General features: G+C 42.5%; 1 protein-coding gene across 5 annotated transcripts in view; it reads right to left on the bottom strand.

Annotated features, from left to right (window-relative positions):
• PCSK5 (proprotein convertase subtilisin/kexin type 5) overlaps nt 1–16677 on the bottom strand; it is a 466280-nt gene that overhangs the window by 333789 nt on the left and 115814 nt on the right. For all 5 annotated transcript variants that reach the window (XM_045882270.2, XM_045882271.2, XM_045882268.2 and 2 more), the window contains exons 4-5: nt 6164–6307; nt 2320–2396 (exon numbers count right to left, since the gene is read on the bottom strand). In XM_045882270.2, the coding sequence (XP_045738226.1) occupies nt 2320–2396; nt 6164–6307 (221 nt within the window). The remainder of the gene's footprint in view (nt 1–2319; nt 2397–6163; nt 6308–16677) is intronic.

Genomic DNA, 16677 nt, shown 5'->3' with positions numbered 1-16677 from the left:
CAAATTTCTTCCGATACCATTGATGTATTGGAGATCACTGTAAGCATAATGTGAAATTTACATGTGTTGATGCACAATTTTTTCCTAGAAACTCTAAGTGAATGTAGAAAACGCATCGCCATGGGAATACACAAAACCCACACAGCTACACACCCGAAGAGCACCACGGTCCACACCTGTCCACGTCTGCCGCCACTACTCCCTGATTTCGAGTACCTCACCTTCCACCTTCAGTAACTGGCAAGTTGCCATGATTCCAAAGGCCATCCTGGGCGGGGAGTGGGGGGCTGGGGGGTGTCCTCCACTCTGCTTAATTTTCCCCTCGCCTCTCAACTGATTCATTTTCCTCCCTATTCTTTGTTCTTTTTCAAAATTTTCATCTCTGTCTTTTTTCCCCCCTCTTTTTTTCTCTTGCACACCGAGCGGCATGCATTCACATGTACGAGCAGACGTAATGTGCACACAATTCCATAAGCAAACTTCGGGTGTTTTTCAAGATAAAGTGGCGCATTTATTATAATTTTACATATTTCGTAACCACTTAACATGGATACAACTGGGCTATTTTTTTAAATAGGTCCCTACCATTTTGTGTGTGTGCATCACCGATGAAGTTTTTGAGCGCTGAGCTCAAATTTCACTGTCTTATTACTTGGTGGTTTTAGATTTTGCGGAGTGCAAGTGTTTTTAGGAAGGCTATGTCGTAATATAGCAGAATGAACTGTATATCGAAATTTATCAGTGGCGACTTTTTGGTATTGAAACTTCAAGATTCTTCATCAGTGTTTCAGGCTAGTTCATAAATTAGGTTAAATACATTAGCTCGCATTGTCTCAAATTATGACCCTTGATGTGAAATTCACTATAACTTTAAGCAGTGTAATCTGGACAGCAATGGCCAGGACTGAAAGAAAATTATCCAGTTCAATTTAGGTCCCTTTCTTTTTTTGTTTAGAAGGCTCTGAAAAATTCTATCGAAATCAATTTATGCATTAATGCTTTCACCATTGAATCTGATCTGTAACATTTACCGAATTATTAGCAAACAGCATGCTTTCCACAGTAACTTTTTTGAGGCTTCTTTGTGGATGGTGAAAAGGGGGGGGGGGGAGAAGAAAAAAACCCATGTGCAGTCACAATTATCTAGGTCAGATGGTTTTATCTAAACTTATTGACTTAATCAAATCATACTCGCTAAGAAATTTTCTCCTAAAGAAAAACAAAGGCTGGAAATAGCATGTAATAAATGGGCAAAACACCTCTTTTTGCTACTTCTGAGATTCCAGACTAAAACACATAAGTAAAAATCGAAATGATAGCATTTAAATCACAGCATTATCCTGGAGGAGTTTTGGAGTAAAAGGAAAAAAGCTAATGTGATCTAGAGATTAGAAATATCTCCTAATCCTTTAAAGAATCTGGGTCATCTTAAGCAAGAAAAACCATTCCCATTTATTTTCTGAAGAATGTTAAGATATTCCATGGTATCAAATGGATGTGCATTTTCATCTGCTCTCACAAGAACTACTGTACTAACTGGAGAGTGGAAAAGTGGTTAAGTGGGTTTCTATGGCTCTTGAATGTGAAGATAAGAAAGGTAATAGGTTCTGTACACGGCAAACCTTATAGGTATTTCACGTGTATTAGTAGAAAATACAATCACTACAGAAGAACAAAGAGGCTAATAAGAAAGCCCCTGGCAGAGACTTCAAGCACAGGGGTCAATGAAATTTGTTGAATTTAACAGAATAAAGAAACTCTTTTGGCATACACATTGTTTTTGCCTTTCCCTTTGACACCCCATCCCCAAAAATGGGTCACCGGCCAATTACCTTGTGAGGGGCAATCCTCCCCAGCTGTGCCCTCCAGATATGGAAATGCTGAGTCATTCCCCAGGGTTCTCTCTGTGACCATTCTTACCATGGAGACCACCCCTTTTTATTACCCAGAAGCTTCAGTGAAAAGACACCTGTTCACCCTGGAGCAAATTTTTGGATCATTTGTTACCAAGGCTTTCTTTCTTTTTTTTTTTTTTTTTAAAGATTTTATTTATTTATTTGAGAGAGAATGAGAGACAGAGAGCACGAGAGGGGGGAGGGTCAGAGGGAGAAGCAGACTCTCCGCTGAGCAGGGAGCCCGATGTGGGACTTGATCCAGGGACTCCAGGATCATGACCTGAGCTGAAGGCAGTTGCCTAACCAACCGAGCCACCCAGGCGCCCTGTTACCAAGGCTTTCTAAGAAAATACTTCCCTCAGCAAGAGGAGAAAACAAAAATCCTTGGCAGCCACAGGCCAGCCCCCGCTCCGCTGGGCCTTACTTGTTCTCGTTGCTTGCGTCGTAACGAGGCATCGGGTCCAGGTCATTCCCATTCACGTCACAACTCGCCAGAGCATCCTACGGCCACAGAGGAGTGAGCAAGAGGAGGAGACAGACATTTAGTAATTAGCCATTAACCCGGAGCCACATGCATTCTTAAACACATTTCCGCAAGAGAGTAATTAGATTAAATAATACATTCATGGTTCGGTGGCATCAGGAGGCCTTGTTCAGTAATAATCACTGTTGTATTTTTCTCCTTAAGGTGAGAAAACACTCTCCACAGACCAAGGAAGAACCCAGACCATTCTTGCCAACATATTTTCCCTCATCTCTGGAACTGACCTCGCATTCACTGCCTCTGAAGAGGTCCCCAGTGACCACCTTTTCGGTGCAGTGTTCTTGGACTCTCTAGAAGCAAAGTGATTTATTTTCCAGGGATTCTCTCTCTATTCCTTACTTCATTTCTGGAGTGTGTAAATTCCTTATGATTCAAAGATTTTTGAAGATAATTCACAAATAACTGGCAAGCCAATTAAAAATCAGTATTAGAAATTTATTATATTAGGTATCGTGGTATCTCTATCAGACAATAGCTGTCTAGTTTCAGATGTTGTATCTACTATAAAAGAGTCTGTAATTCAGACTTTTTACTAATACCCAATGATCCTCTGTCCCAACCAAAATAATGAACAAAGTTTTATTCTAGGTCAAGGCTTCAAAATGAGGGAAAAGCATCTCTGAAGCCAAAGCTGGATCTGTCTGCTTTTAAAAGTGACTGTGAAACATCTCCAAATTTCTACATTTCTTCCTTTTGATTTTCTAAATTTCTGAAAAGAAATTACTGGCTTATATCTTTACTCCAATTTATATCACAGTAGGTAGAACTAATTTAGACTGTTTTGTGTTTTCTGACACTTTAGGGTAATTCCTGATTTCAGTTTTAGTGAAAGCCAACGTGTTTTCTAGCTTTATCAAAGACTCTTGTTTCTGAAAATAATGTGTAGTACATAGAGTCTGATGTCTGGAAAAATTATGCAAAATACACAGGACATATAAAGGTGGTAGGTAAGTCCTTGCTTCTCTTATAAAGGCGGCCCCACAGCCCCCCATACTGGTCACTAGAGCATGAATGGTGTCCATCTAGTATAACTGACTAATTTTACTTATAAGGAAACAGAGGCCCAAGACAGGCTATGTAACTTGGCCAAAGGCATGAAGCAAACCAGCCTGTGGAACCAAGATTGGAACGCAGGCCATGTGCCCCCTGACCCCATCCAATGTGTTCTTCCCTACACTTCACCAGCTCCAACATCAGGACAACTGAGAAGCATCGGTACTGCTCATCAAACAGATGTGTTCTAGAGAATTCTCCTCCAAGGGGGGAAAAATGAAAGAGGCAAAGAATGCAATCATAATTAGGTTAAAGCCGTCTGTGTTTCATCAAATATATTCCTAGCTGGTGGGGGGGCAGGAACACCCCATAAATACCACACTGTGTATGACCAGAAAGACTTCTCTGTTGGGAGAGAGGTCCCCACACTTCTGTTCTTTATACGACCTGGGCTCACTCACTATAGCCTTCAGGCTCCAGCTTCTCCCCTCTTGAAGGAGGAGACGAATAGAAAGTTCTTTTTAGCTCTCAAATTCTATGCTGTGAATGCCTGAGTGTGCTTGGAGGCAGGGTGAGAGCGGCCGCTCAAACGTTTTGTTCAAATGAGAACAAAATGAATCTGCAGTTCCTTCTCTCGCTCTCTTTTTAACCTTCGGGAAAAGTCACCTAATTTGGCGGAAATTGTTTCAATATGTCACTGTAAAAAATTAATTTGTGAAGTTTCTTGGCTGAATGTTTGACACCAAACGGGTGACGGGGGAAGACTGTAAGGAAAGATTCAAGTGTGGGGTGATACTGGGGGTTTGTGTGGGTCAGAAATATGGGTCACTGTGAGCCAGTGGGAGTTTCTGGGGCACCAAGGAAGGGGCTTGGAGGTATTTTATTTGCAAAGATAAAATGAAGTCTCTTCAGGAAAATTAATTTGAGATTCAGTATCATGAAATAAGCAAGACTGAGCAAATAAGAAAAGAACATTGGAGAGAATATGGTGATCACGCTCTAAAAATAGTTTCATGAGAAGCTGGAGCAGTAGGGAAAGGGGGGCAGAGGAGACATGGAGGGGATACCTGTGGTGCCCAGAAACCAAGCCTTCCCATGCTGAGGGAGATGAGAGAGAGAGAGAGAGAGAGATCAGATTTCAAGAAGGCATCATATCCCTGGTCTCTGAAACTTGGCCTTAAGGAAAAGGTCAGGTCCACTCTGAGTGAGCCCAGAACAATGTACCCCAGGGCCGCTCTGTGTCCACTGAGGCAGCAAGCATGCTGGGATGGCAAGTCCTTTGTGCTGATGGGCAGAGGGACCTGCAGGGCAGGGCCTGCCTCATCATTCTCTGGCAGCTCAGGGCACAGGGTGGTGGGCTGGGCTTACTGAAGTGCCTCCTTTAACGACCATGAAATGGAATATAGAAGACAAAAATCTGCGGAGACAGGGTCCTCCCAGTTATATAGCTCAGGATTCTCTGTGGGTCCCCTCCGTGAACACGGGGCAAAGCTTCCCACCCTGGCCCGTGGCTTTCCTCCTTTGGGGTCAGTAAGAGTCCTGCAAGGGAAGTAAAGCAGACTTCACCATGACTTAGAGCTGCTTGTATTTTCAGGGATAGGAGAGGAAACTGTAAGCGGCTAGAAAATCACTGATTCTAAGAGAAATTTTTTTCAATACCAACATGAAATATAATTTAGGGACCCTCGACACGGCCAAAATTTTGGAATTAAAAGGAATCAGGAAGGAAGAGAGGAGGATGAGGGGGAAAAGCGATTGTTGTTTAAGCGGCATGCGGTGATATCAGTGTTCCTGGGTGGAAACAGTCATCACCAGAAAAGAGGTCTGAGGGGAAGTCAGAAGACATGGGTGTGAGTGGGATCCACAGGATTTTCTGCTGAGCCCTCATGGGAATCAGAGTTGTATCTGCAGATAATAGGGGATCGTTGCAGGCTCCTTATAAGAGAAGAAGTATTTTAGAGAGAACACTAAGGTGTTAGGAAACACAAATTTGGAGCTGACAGAGAATGGCATATTGAGAGATAATATGGCCCTCTCAAGTAACCTTAGAAAGGAGAAGCCAATGGAAGGAATGAGCTTGGAGGGGGCAGAGTTTAGAGAGATCACTGGCACATTTCTAGGCAGTAGATACCACAGTGGTAGATGGAACCCAGAGGCCCAAGGGGCAGAAACTGACCCCCATGTTCCGTGGGCTCTGTGGTCTTGGGCTCATCCTACATCCTACCTCCTCCTGGAGTCCTGGAATCACAGTTCCTCCTTCAGAGAGGGAACTGACTGCTTCCTAGGACTAGTAGGAGGCTGATCACTATTGTCCTTTGAAAAAGGGGGAGTAAAAAAAAAAAAAAAAAGAGAAAGAGACCAGTAGAAAAACTTGAGAAAAGTTCTAAGTACGCTTTCTCCACAAGAGAAACAGAGTGTGTGGCGGGTCTTTGTGGATGAGTCGTTGAGAAGAGTGGTCATTATCAGGAGCAGATGGTGGTGGGGGTGGGGTTTCTGCTGCCTTATCACTTGCTTTTTGTCATCAGAACATCAAAGGCACTTGCAAGTTGAAAGCAGTAGCTCACCTCCCTGTACTCAGAGGGTGCAAGGTTTTGTAAGATGGAAGCGGTACGCAGAGCCTACTGTATTTGCTGGCTACCCTTTTCAGTAGTAACCCCACTTCTTGACAGTCCTCACACGCGTCCCCTTACTTCCCAGGATGGAGGGGGCTCCGAGCACAGCACACACTCACGTAGTTCTGCATCAGATCCGGGTGGGTTCTCTCAATGCCATCATCCAGGATGGTCACAACGATGTTCTTTCCCGTGTAGCCTCTCTTCCAGGCTCCTTCGATGTTCATGTCTGATTGGCAGGGATGTGTGTTGTCACTGCAGTGCTGAGGAAGGAGGAGGGAGAATCAGACGGTGCAGATGACTAATGATCAGAAGATGGGCAAATCACCTTCTTGTGCAGATAACGGGTTACGTTAACGGACATGTGGTGGTGGCCTGCAGAGCAGAAGCATGGGTCTCTAGCATAGTAACAAGAGAAGGCAGGAAGGGTGCATGTGGGGAAGGCGAGCAAGCAGAAGTCTTCTGCCTGCTCTGCCCTGTGCTAACTCCATAGATCCTTTGAAAAAAATAGAGTCAAATAAATCCCATCCCAGCAGCACAATAAGGGATGTATCATTTTATTGTCAGCACGTATTAATGACACAGAAGCAAGCATTGGAACGTTTCATTTATAAACCCAAACTAGGCAACTGCAGAACACACACTGGATAATCTCTTAACCAGGCCCCTGGAAGCCAAGCTAGCCCAAACTGAGAACTCAGGCAGCTTTCGGGCAGGGTCAGCCAGAGGGGGTGCTACCAACAGAAACCCACGAAGGAGGAAAAAGTAACAGTTTCATCAAACTTCTTTTGCTGAATTAGCCGCGGCTATCGTACCATGATAGGTAGGGGGCAGGCATACTCAGTCAGCGGTACTCGGAGAAGGGAACGAAGAAGGGAACCAAGTCTGGACAGGAAATGTGTGTGAAGGATTCAGAGGGCAGACTGGAGAAACATCGGATCTTAGCTCGTTAGGGTCATAGTCATGTCATTCCACAATGGCTACAACATAGAAGCATAGCAAGAAATGCACGAACCCATCAGCTCTTCCTGACCTACTCGCATCCATCCAACCCACACAATGGCCCCCTCCAAGTCCATCTCTTTGAAACATCCCTCTGAGCGGTGTTGTTTCCCAAGTTCTTAAGACTTCGTAGAGGAACAAAGGAAAAAAGACGTGCTGTAACATAATGCCATCGTAACATGGGCCACCCCAGATCGTACCATTCTCCATTTTCTTCCTGCCTTTGTAACAGTTCAGCTCTTCAGGAGAGGGGAGAGAATGCGAGCTTTGTAGGCCCTGAGCGTAATGGAGACCCCACTGCCACGGACTCATCTAACGTACACTTTACTGAGCACCTACTACACGCTGGGGCATGACGGTAAGCAGGCAGATAAGGTTCCCGTCCTAATGACCCCTCCGAAGGGGAGACACGGATAATAAACCAACAATACCATTCAGAGTCCTCCTTGGGTTTTTAAGGAATGAAAGAGGGTGACAGGATGGTGAATGCCAAGGGACTGGAGCAGACCACTCTCGGGGGATGGGAGGTGGAGCCTGTGGTCTCCGGGAGTGAAGTCAGAGCTGATGCAGGACTGGTGACAAAGAGCTGCTCTGCCCAAGAGCCTAGAGATGTGTCTTCTTGGTAGAGGACACAGTAAATGCCAGGGTAATGTACGGTGGGCAACAGCTTAGCACACTGAAGACAGAGAAAGAAGGTGGTGTGTGGCTGAAGCTCAGGGAATGAGGGAAAGAATGGCCTGGAGGACAGCCAGTTAGAAGGGGAAGAGAGGTCAGACAGACCATCCAGGGCTTTGTAGGCATGACTGGGCTTTTATTCTAACTACAACCTAAATAAGTGGAAGCTCATCTCTTTCCAAACTTCATCCATCAAAATCCGATGCTAACAAGAGACAGATACCTCCAACAGCCCCTGACAGGAATTTGTAAATTTATTCTCCAAATGAGACTGCCTTTCATTGAATGTTATCAACACACCTCATAGTTTCAAGGATTCATTCTAACAAAGGGTGTAGCCATTTTTGACCACAGGTAGTATCAATTTCATAGAGGATGGGGGCTTATATATTTTCTGAACATCTGTATCTTTTTCTCACCTCCTTGACTTCTTTCTGGCATTTGCGGCCCTGCACACATGCATGCACGCACACACACACACACACACACACAATCTACTATGACACTGACCCAAATTCCACTTTCTCCACCTCTCCCTAGTTTCCCAGGCACAGTTCAGCCCCTACACCTCTCCTCACAAAGACTTCTCATGGCCTTCATCTGACTCATCGGTCTCCTCCCTATCCCTGAACTCAAGGATACAGACAGACAAACACACACACATATTCTGTCCTATACAGTCCAACCCCTACTTAATAAATTCTGCTGAACGGCTCTTGACTGTTGAATCTTGTGTGTGAATCTTGCCCTATTGATTGTAAGCCCCTCTAAGACTAAGCATTAAACCAAGTCTAACCTAAGACCGGCTGACTGATCGATCACATGCGTGAGGGCATATCCTCAACCTCATTTCAAAGGTCACAACGGCTATGATGCTCACTGTTCCGACCTCATCAGAGATATCTAGCCAGCTAATGCTTGGTTAATGGAGATGTTCATGAAAGAAACAGTGTAGATTTCCGAAAGGCCTATGTTTTCCAGAAGTCTCCTTCTGGCCAAGAGTGTGGGCCTCTCCTCACCAAATACTTTGATGTAACACAAAGCAAACTTGACTGGTTTCCATGTCATTTTCCCTTTCTCAGAACCTGTTCTGGCCACCTGTGGTATCGTTTGTGACATCAAGTAATGTTAATGTGGCCAAGAGGTGGGCTGGAGGAAGGAAATGCGCAGGAAATGGGTAACCCACAAATGGGATAACCATCCTGAAGTGGAGGGACGCTTCCTGAAATTGTAATTATGAAAATTGAAGAAAACCAGCTGTCTATGGAAAACATGTGTGTTAAAAGTGAAGCAATTAGGCTTTTTTCTTCCACCTCTGCTTCTGTTGAATCTGACTTTAGCAGATTAAATATTTTTGTACCGTATTTTTTTCTTCTCATCTTCCAACATGGGAGGGGAAGGAGGGGAAATGTCCAATTGATGCTTTCCTTTGGATAATCTAATATAGCAAGTAGCCAACATTCCCAAAGAAAAAGAAATCAGGGCCTGAGGTGTTTTCTGCAAATGAGTAATAAGGCCAGAGGACCCTTAAATCAGAATCCTAAATTCTGAATGTGATCTTTAGAATGTGATCTTTAGACCACATTTCAAGTGGTCTAGGCTTCCAAACATGTTTCTGATGTGGTTGTTTCATACACCCAAGGTATCCAGAGAGCAAAGACTACAGAATATACTGACGCCAGTCAACAATGACCAAAGAGGAGAATGAATTAATCACTTCCTCAACTGCGTCCTTGAAATGGCCTTTAAACTGGGCTCTATTTACTTGACCAGGAACCTATGTTACAGCATCACCCAAAGGCAAAAAGAACATAGCTTAGCCCTGATTTCCTCAGACATAATCAATCAGTGTTGAGAAGATCTCGGCCAGAGCTGGAACTCCAGACTAGTTTCCGGAAATGTGTTCCCACATATGTAGTCCATAGACTGGTATTCACACAAGAGGCCAGTCAGACCCTTCCAGCATATCTGAAGATGATGCAAACCACATACATGCACGGTATGTGCAACATAAATACTTATAGTAAATGTACGTACCTTCGTTTCGGAATAAGGTACTATATTTTCAATGATGGTCTACGCACAGGGGACTAAATATTTAGAAAGGACACAAAATGGAAAATATCTGCAGAAACAATGGTTGCCACCTAGGTCTCCCATTCCTAATCCATAAGAGCTTTTATTCTTTTTAGGAATGCATTTTGAGAGTTTGCTCTGTGGACTTTGGAAATGGCCTCTTCCATACCCAGGTTATGAGCTATTCTCCTTAAGGAGTAGCACAGAGGACCAGAGGGGAATGGAGGGAAAACTGAATGGGAGGAAATCAGAGAGGGAGGGAGACAAACCATGAGAGACTCTGGACTCCAGGAAACAAACTAAGGGTTACAGAAGGGAGGGGGTGGGGGGATGGGGTACCTGGGTGATGGGCATTAAGGAGGGCACGTGTTGTGTAGAGCACTGGGTGTTATATGCAACTAGTGAATCATTGAACTCTACCTCAAAAACTAATGATGTACTATATGTTGGCTAACTGAACATAATAAAAATAAAATTACAAAAAAACCCTTCATAATGTACTGTATGTTGGCTAATTGAACATAATAATAAAAAATTAAAAAAAAAATAAACCACTCTGGGTGTGTCTGCTTTTCTTGTGTCTTCATAAACACACCACAGTGTTCGCTCAATGAAAGAACAGTTGATACTAAAAATAAACACCTTTGTTACATTCTCATGAACCTTTTCTTGAGGGACAGGTGGGGGGTAATTCTCAATGTCATTCTTTTTAAGCATCTCCAAGTTCTGAAGGTCTTCAATGGACTGCCAATTTATACGCTGTCAACAGCCCACTAACATTGAAAACACCTATTGTTATCATCAATACAGTGACTCCTAAGACTGCATCTCTGAGTATACACTGTTAATAAGAATGCAGAATACACAAAAATTCTGTTTTATGGACAAATTAAAAAACATATCTAGTCAACTTAGTATAAGTGTATATATACTTGAAATTCTTTGTAGACTCTGGAGTCCAAAAGATGTAAGAAATTGAAAACAACAACAACAGGGGCGCCTGGGTGGCTCAGTCATTAAGCGTCTGCCTTCGGCTCAGGTCATGATCCCAGGGTCCTGGGATCGAGCCCCGCATCGGGCTCCCTGCTCGGCGGGAAGCCTGCTTCTCCCTCTCCCACTCCCCCGCTTGTGTTCCTGCTCTCACTAACTCTCTCTCTTTGTCAAGTAAATAAATAAAATGTTTAAAAAAAAAAAAAGAAAACAACAACAACAACAAACCAGAATGGATACTCCCCCCTATGGGAAATAGAACTGACACCTACAAGATCCTTAACCATGGCCAAGCCTTGGACTAATTACTTTATGTGGTCTAGCTTCATTTAAGACTCAGAACAACTGTTTGAAGGAAGTACTTTTATCATCTGCTTTTAACAGATAAAAAAAAAAAAAATGGGGCTTAATCAGCTGAAGTAACCTTCCAGAGTTCACACAGCTAGTCAATATTAAAATTAGGATTCTAAAGGAAGCAGTCTGACACCAGACCACAGGGTTATGGAAACTCTTCTGTTAAAAGTTAAAACAGAAGAGGCTTAGAGGAAGCCGTAACATGTGCAAAGTCAGGAGTAGATGTTGGACAATATAGCCCCAATAAAGAAATTCAAATCACAAATCTCACTTGCCTTAGCACTGTAATCAATGCATTCAAGGGATAAGGTAGAATACAGGTGAGTAAGACTTAAGGGACCTAATTTTTCCTAATTCCACTTATTCTAACACATCTTTTAGGAAATTGCAAAGTTTCTATTTTTTATAGTTAAAATAACAGAGAGTTCACTTCTCTGCTAAATAGCCGAAGATGTGCTGGTAAATAAATGTTTTAAAAGATTTTATTTATTTATTCATTCATTCATTCATTCAATCATTCATTCAGAGGGGGAGAGAGAGAGAGACAGAGAGACAGAGAGAGAAAGAGAATCCAAAGCAGACTCCACACTGAGTGCAGAGCCCAAAATGGGGCTCCATCTCATGGCCCTGAGATCATGACCTGAGCCAAAATCAAGAATCTGAGGCTCAACTGACTGAGCCACCCAGGCACCCCTCAATTCATAAAAAAAGAAAATTCCTTTTGGTCACCTGGCTGCCTCATCGGAAGAGCATATGACCTTGATATTGGGGTTGTGAGTTTGAGCCCTACATTGGATATAGAAATTACTTAAAAATATATATATAAAAATAAATAAGCTTTAAAAAAAAAATCCCTTATTTGTAGTGTTTGCCAATTTCCATGGTGTAAATACACACATCATGGTGAGTTTTAAACTATCACACTCCATAAAATTCCTGAATCTGTAATAGTAAGTTCTCATGAGCTCTCAGAAGGCAGATCCAAAACACCACAGGAAATGGCTCACTCCACTGTTAGCCTTGCTCCATTTAAGATGAAGCTGTCCCTTCAAATAGGTCTGACATCTGCTTCTCAGTACTTGGGAACTACTGGTAAGTACCTAGGCTTAGTTGTCCCCTTCACAGTTTCAGTCATTTTAATTCTTCTTGAGTCTATTTGGAAAAGGTCTTTAACCTTTCTTTCTCAAGGCTACCTAGAGCTATTGGACTTTGGGCTTTTGTGAGGCCATAAACTGATGGCTCTTCATGGCATACATGAAATAGAGATTCTATGACTCCAAAACCAAAGATGACTTCATAGATTTTTGAAAATCTCAATTAAGCCAGGGAAGTCCTAACATATTTACTACTCTATTTATGAGTCATTCTGATGGACCTGAAATCCTTTGTTATCACACACATGAAAAAAAAAAAAAAAGATGCCCCTGGTTAAAAGAGATCCAACATCCACTTATTCAAGGATGATTATTCAGTCTGTAGGTTTTCCAGAAATTCCAAGGAAGCCCAGTATGTTTCAATAACACAAAATTCAGCACAGCAACTATTACAGCTGGGAGAACCAGAAAGGTTAAATTCCATCTTTGTTACTTTCCAGTTACACTGACTTTGTTAAGTTCCCTAAATTCTTAAAAACTGATCTGTAGTTTGAATGCAGAGAGAATTGTCATAAAGATTAAAGAAGATAAAGTACATAAGAAATGGCTGTGTTATTAAGTCCTGTTGTTGATGAGAGCACAGTCATAGGAGGCATAAGTGTACCCAATAGTTTACAAAAGAACACTGAGAGAGAGAGAGAGAGAGCGATTACTACAAAATAATAAGATAATGGTTTTCTTCATTGTCTGGAAAGGCAGGTCAGACAAAGGGGCAATTGATCCTTTGTAAGGATAGTTGTGATGACCTGAATATTTTACCTTTGTGGCTGTGGGTCTAGAGACGAGGGATGAGGTATGGGAGTAGAAAACAGTATCCAACTATTCTCTGTTACATTGGTCAGATGGCCTCCTATGAATCATCACACATTTTTTTACTCCACACATTTATACCAGTATTCCAACCCTTCCAGAACCATGGTTCACATCTCCTATAACATAATTTTGACAGAGGATCATTTCTCAGTTACATAATCTCAAGTATGTCCCACATAACACCAAAGAAACATCAGGAAACAGTGGATGTTAGAAGGAGAAAGGCTGTGGGGAACAAAACATGCCCAGATAGAGGAAAATGAGAAGAAATCCAGTTCCTAAAATTCTACTCATAACTGAGGATCAAGAAATTTAGGCAGTGTAGTCAAAAGATCTTTGACAAAGGTGCAGAGGCACTACAATGGACCGAAGATAGTAATGGTGCTGGAACAATGGGACATGCACGTGAATAAAGTCTATCTAAATGCAGACCTTACATCCTTCACAAAAATTCACTTAAATTGGATGAGACCTAAATACAAAATTCATAACTAAAATTCCTGGAAGATAACATAGGAGAAAAGCTAGATGACCTTGGGTATGATGATGCCTTTCTAGATACGATACCAAAGAAATAACTGAAAAGCTGAACTTCATTAAAATTAAAAACTTCTGCTCTATGAAAGATAACATCAAGACATTGAAAAGACGAGGCACAGACTGGAAGAAAATATTTGCAAAAGACACATCTAATAAAGGACACGTCCAAAATATACGAAGAACTCAAACTCAACAATAAAGATACAAAACAACCTCATTAAAAAATGGCCAAAGACCTTAACAGACGCCTCGCCAAAGAAGAGATACAGAGGGCACATAAGCATACAGGAAGATGTTCCATGTCATTGGTCAGCAGACAAATGCAAATAAAAATGAGATACCACCACACACCTATGAGAATGGCCAAAATCCAGAACACTGACGCTACCAAATGCTGGTGAGGTTATGGAGCAATAGGAACTCTCATTCACTGCTGGTAGGAATGCGAAATGCAGCCACTTTGGAAGACAGTTTGACAGTATCTTACAAAATTAAACAGGCTCTTGCCATACAACAGTTACACTCTCCGGCATTTACCGTTAAGTTGAAAACTTATGTCCACACACACACACACACACACACACACACAAAGCTTCATATGGATGCTTATTTATAGCACCTTTATTCACAAATGCCAAAACTTAGAAGCCACCAAGATGGCTTTCAGTAGGTTATGGCACAAACTGTGATACGTCCAGACAATGGAACATTACTCAGTGCTAAAAAGAAATGAGCTCTCAAGCCATGAAAAGCCATGGAGGAAACTTAAATTACTAAATGAAAGAAGCCGATCTGAAAAGGCTATACACCATTTGATTCCAACTACAGGACACTGTGGAAAAGGCGAAACTATGAAGACAGTAGAAAGATCAGTGGTTGCCAGGGGTTGGGGATGAGAGGATGGATAAGTGGAGCACAGAGAATTTTTAGAGCGGGGAAAATACTCTTTGTTATTTCATGGTGGATCCATGTCATTATATGTTGGTCCCAAACCACAGAATGTACAATACTGAGGGAGACCCTAATGCAAACCATGGACTTGGGATGATTATGCATCAGTGCAAGTTCATCAACTGTAAGAAATGTACCACTCTTGTGGGAAATGGCAAGAACGTGGGGAGCTATGAGGGTGTTGGGGCAAGAGGCATATGGGAAATCTCTGTAACTTCCTCTCAAGTTTACTGTGAAGCTAAAACCACTCTAAAAAAATATGGTCTTGGGGAAAAAAAAAAAAGAAGAATTGAGGCAGAAGAGCCGAAGGATAACTGAACGGTCCGTGCCTTTATTTGAGTGGACATTTCTTTCATGTGTAAATTGTGGGATCCTCTTCACATCTTTAGGCCCCCGACACGTCTTGAATTAGAAACTTTCAGTCCTAAAAATATTTACCCAAGAAGCCAACAAACAAATGTTTTCTCCTTTACAGAATGTCTACATGTCCTATCTCAGTGTTCGGAGAACTCGTTTCAGCTCTATCATCCGGTGTCGTAGCTAAAGGGTAACCTGAATCCCTAAAACTCACTAGACATTTCCGAGACACTAAGACCAAGTTTCACTTGACGTGTATAGCCCACTGCAGTGCCAGGATTCACACCATTCTTGAATACATCAGGTCTAAAGACAGTCAGGTTTTGGAAGCCTGGATCTGAACCCTCTGCCCCTTTCTCTTTTCTTCCTATCGTTAGGCCACATTGCCTCCAATTTTCACAGAGCCTTGGCTGTTGGCCCCAATCCATGACTTTTTACCTTTCTAACCCGTCTTATGCTTCCAATCTAACCCCCTGTCATTTAAATAATATTTTTATCAAGCTCCTACTCTATTCTGGTCACTCTATGGGTTGGACACTGTTCCCTGCCCTCAAGTCCTTCAAGTCTTGTCTGTGTGACTGACAAGCAATTTCACAAGACACCTGTTTAGCATTATAACAAGAGTTGCCAGGGTATGGTGGGAACATGGAACCTAGTTAGGGGCAAGAGAAGAAAGGCTGAGCGCACTTCCTAGAGAAAATGGCATTTCAACTGAGCTCCCAAATAGGAGCTCACAGAGCCAGAGGGCAAGCAAGGGGTGGAGAGGATGTGCTCATTTGGGGGGAGGGTAAAGAATAATCAAAGAGAGATTCGAGCGGTAAAGGAACTTAAAGAAATTTGGTACCGCTGGAGGATACAGATGGGAGAGGGGACAGGGATGAGAAAAAGTGGAATGAGATAAGAATGCAGAGGTACGCTGGGGCCAGACCATAAATGTTCTTACAAGCCATGTCTGTTTTGTTTGAGCTGTATCACAATTCAATGTAAAATCATTGAAGGGTTTTAAGATAGGGATTAACATGGTTTGGATGTCTAAAATGCATCTCAAACTGGGGGGAGCCTGGGTGGCTCAGTCAGTGGAGCATCTGACTTTTGGTTTCGGCTCAGGTAATGATCTCGGGGTCCTGAGATTGAGCCCCGTGTCAGGCTCTGTGCTCAGCACAGAATCTGCTTGTCTCTCTCCCTCTGCTCCTCCCCATGTTTTCGCTCTCTCTCTCTCATAAATAAAATCTTAAAAAACAAAAAACAAAAAAAACCCTTATCTCAAACTGAATTCCCAAGAAAAACACTTGATTTCTCCCTTCTGGCTCCTACAAAGCCGTTCATACCCAGGGTTTTCCACATCCCCCACGCAAGTTCATAGCATCTGTGGCTCCTCTCCTTCTCTATAAACACCTGTCAGCAGATCCTTCAAAAGAACTCTGAAACCTCACCTCTTCCCACCATCTTCAGGGCTACACAGTGACTCAATCTACTATCCCCTCTTATTCCTCTACAGTCTGTTCTCTATATAGCAGTAAAGTGATCATTGTAAACTAAGTCAGATGTATTCTCAATAAACATCCTCAATCATTCTCAAGTTCCAGTGACTTTCCCTCACAGTTTCAATAATATACCCAGTCCATTCCATGGCCTAACGTGAAACCATCCCCCTGATCTCTTACTCATTCTATTCCACTAAACACCCTTTTCCATCCCAATCCCACTCCTATCCCAAGGTT

Source organism: Mirounga angustirostris, unplaced genomic scaffold, assembly GCF_029215605.1.
Source record: "Mirounga angustirostris isolate CCGP_5_RB_7025 unplaced genomic scaffold, mMirAng1.0.hap1 SCAF_15, whole genome shotgun sequence".
Classification (NCBI taxonomy): Eukaryota; Metazoa; Chordata; class Mammalia; order Carnivora; family Phocidae; genus Mirounga; species Mirounga angustirostris.
The sequence above is the reverse complement of the archived record's forward strand: the minus strand, read 5'-3'. Positions and strand labels throughout refer to the sequence as shown.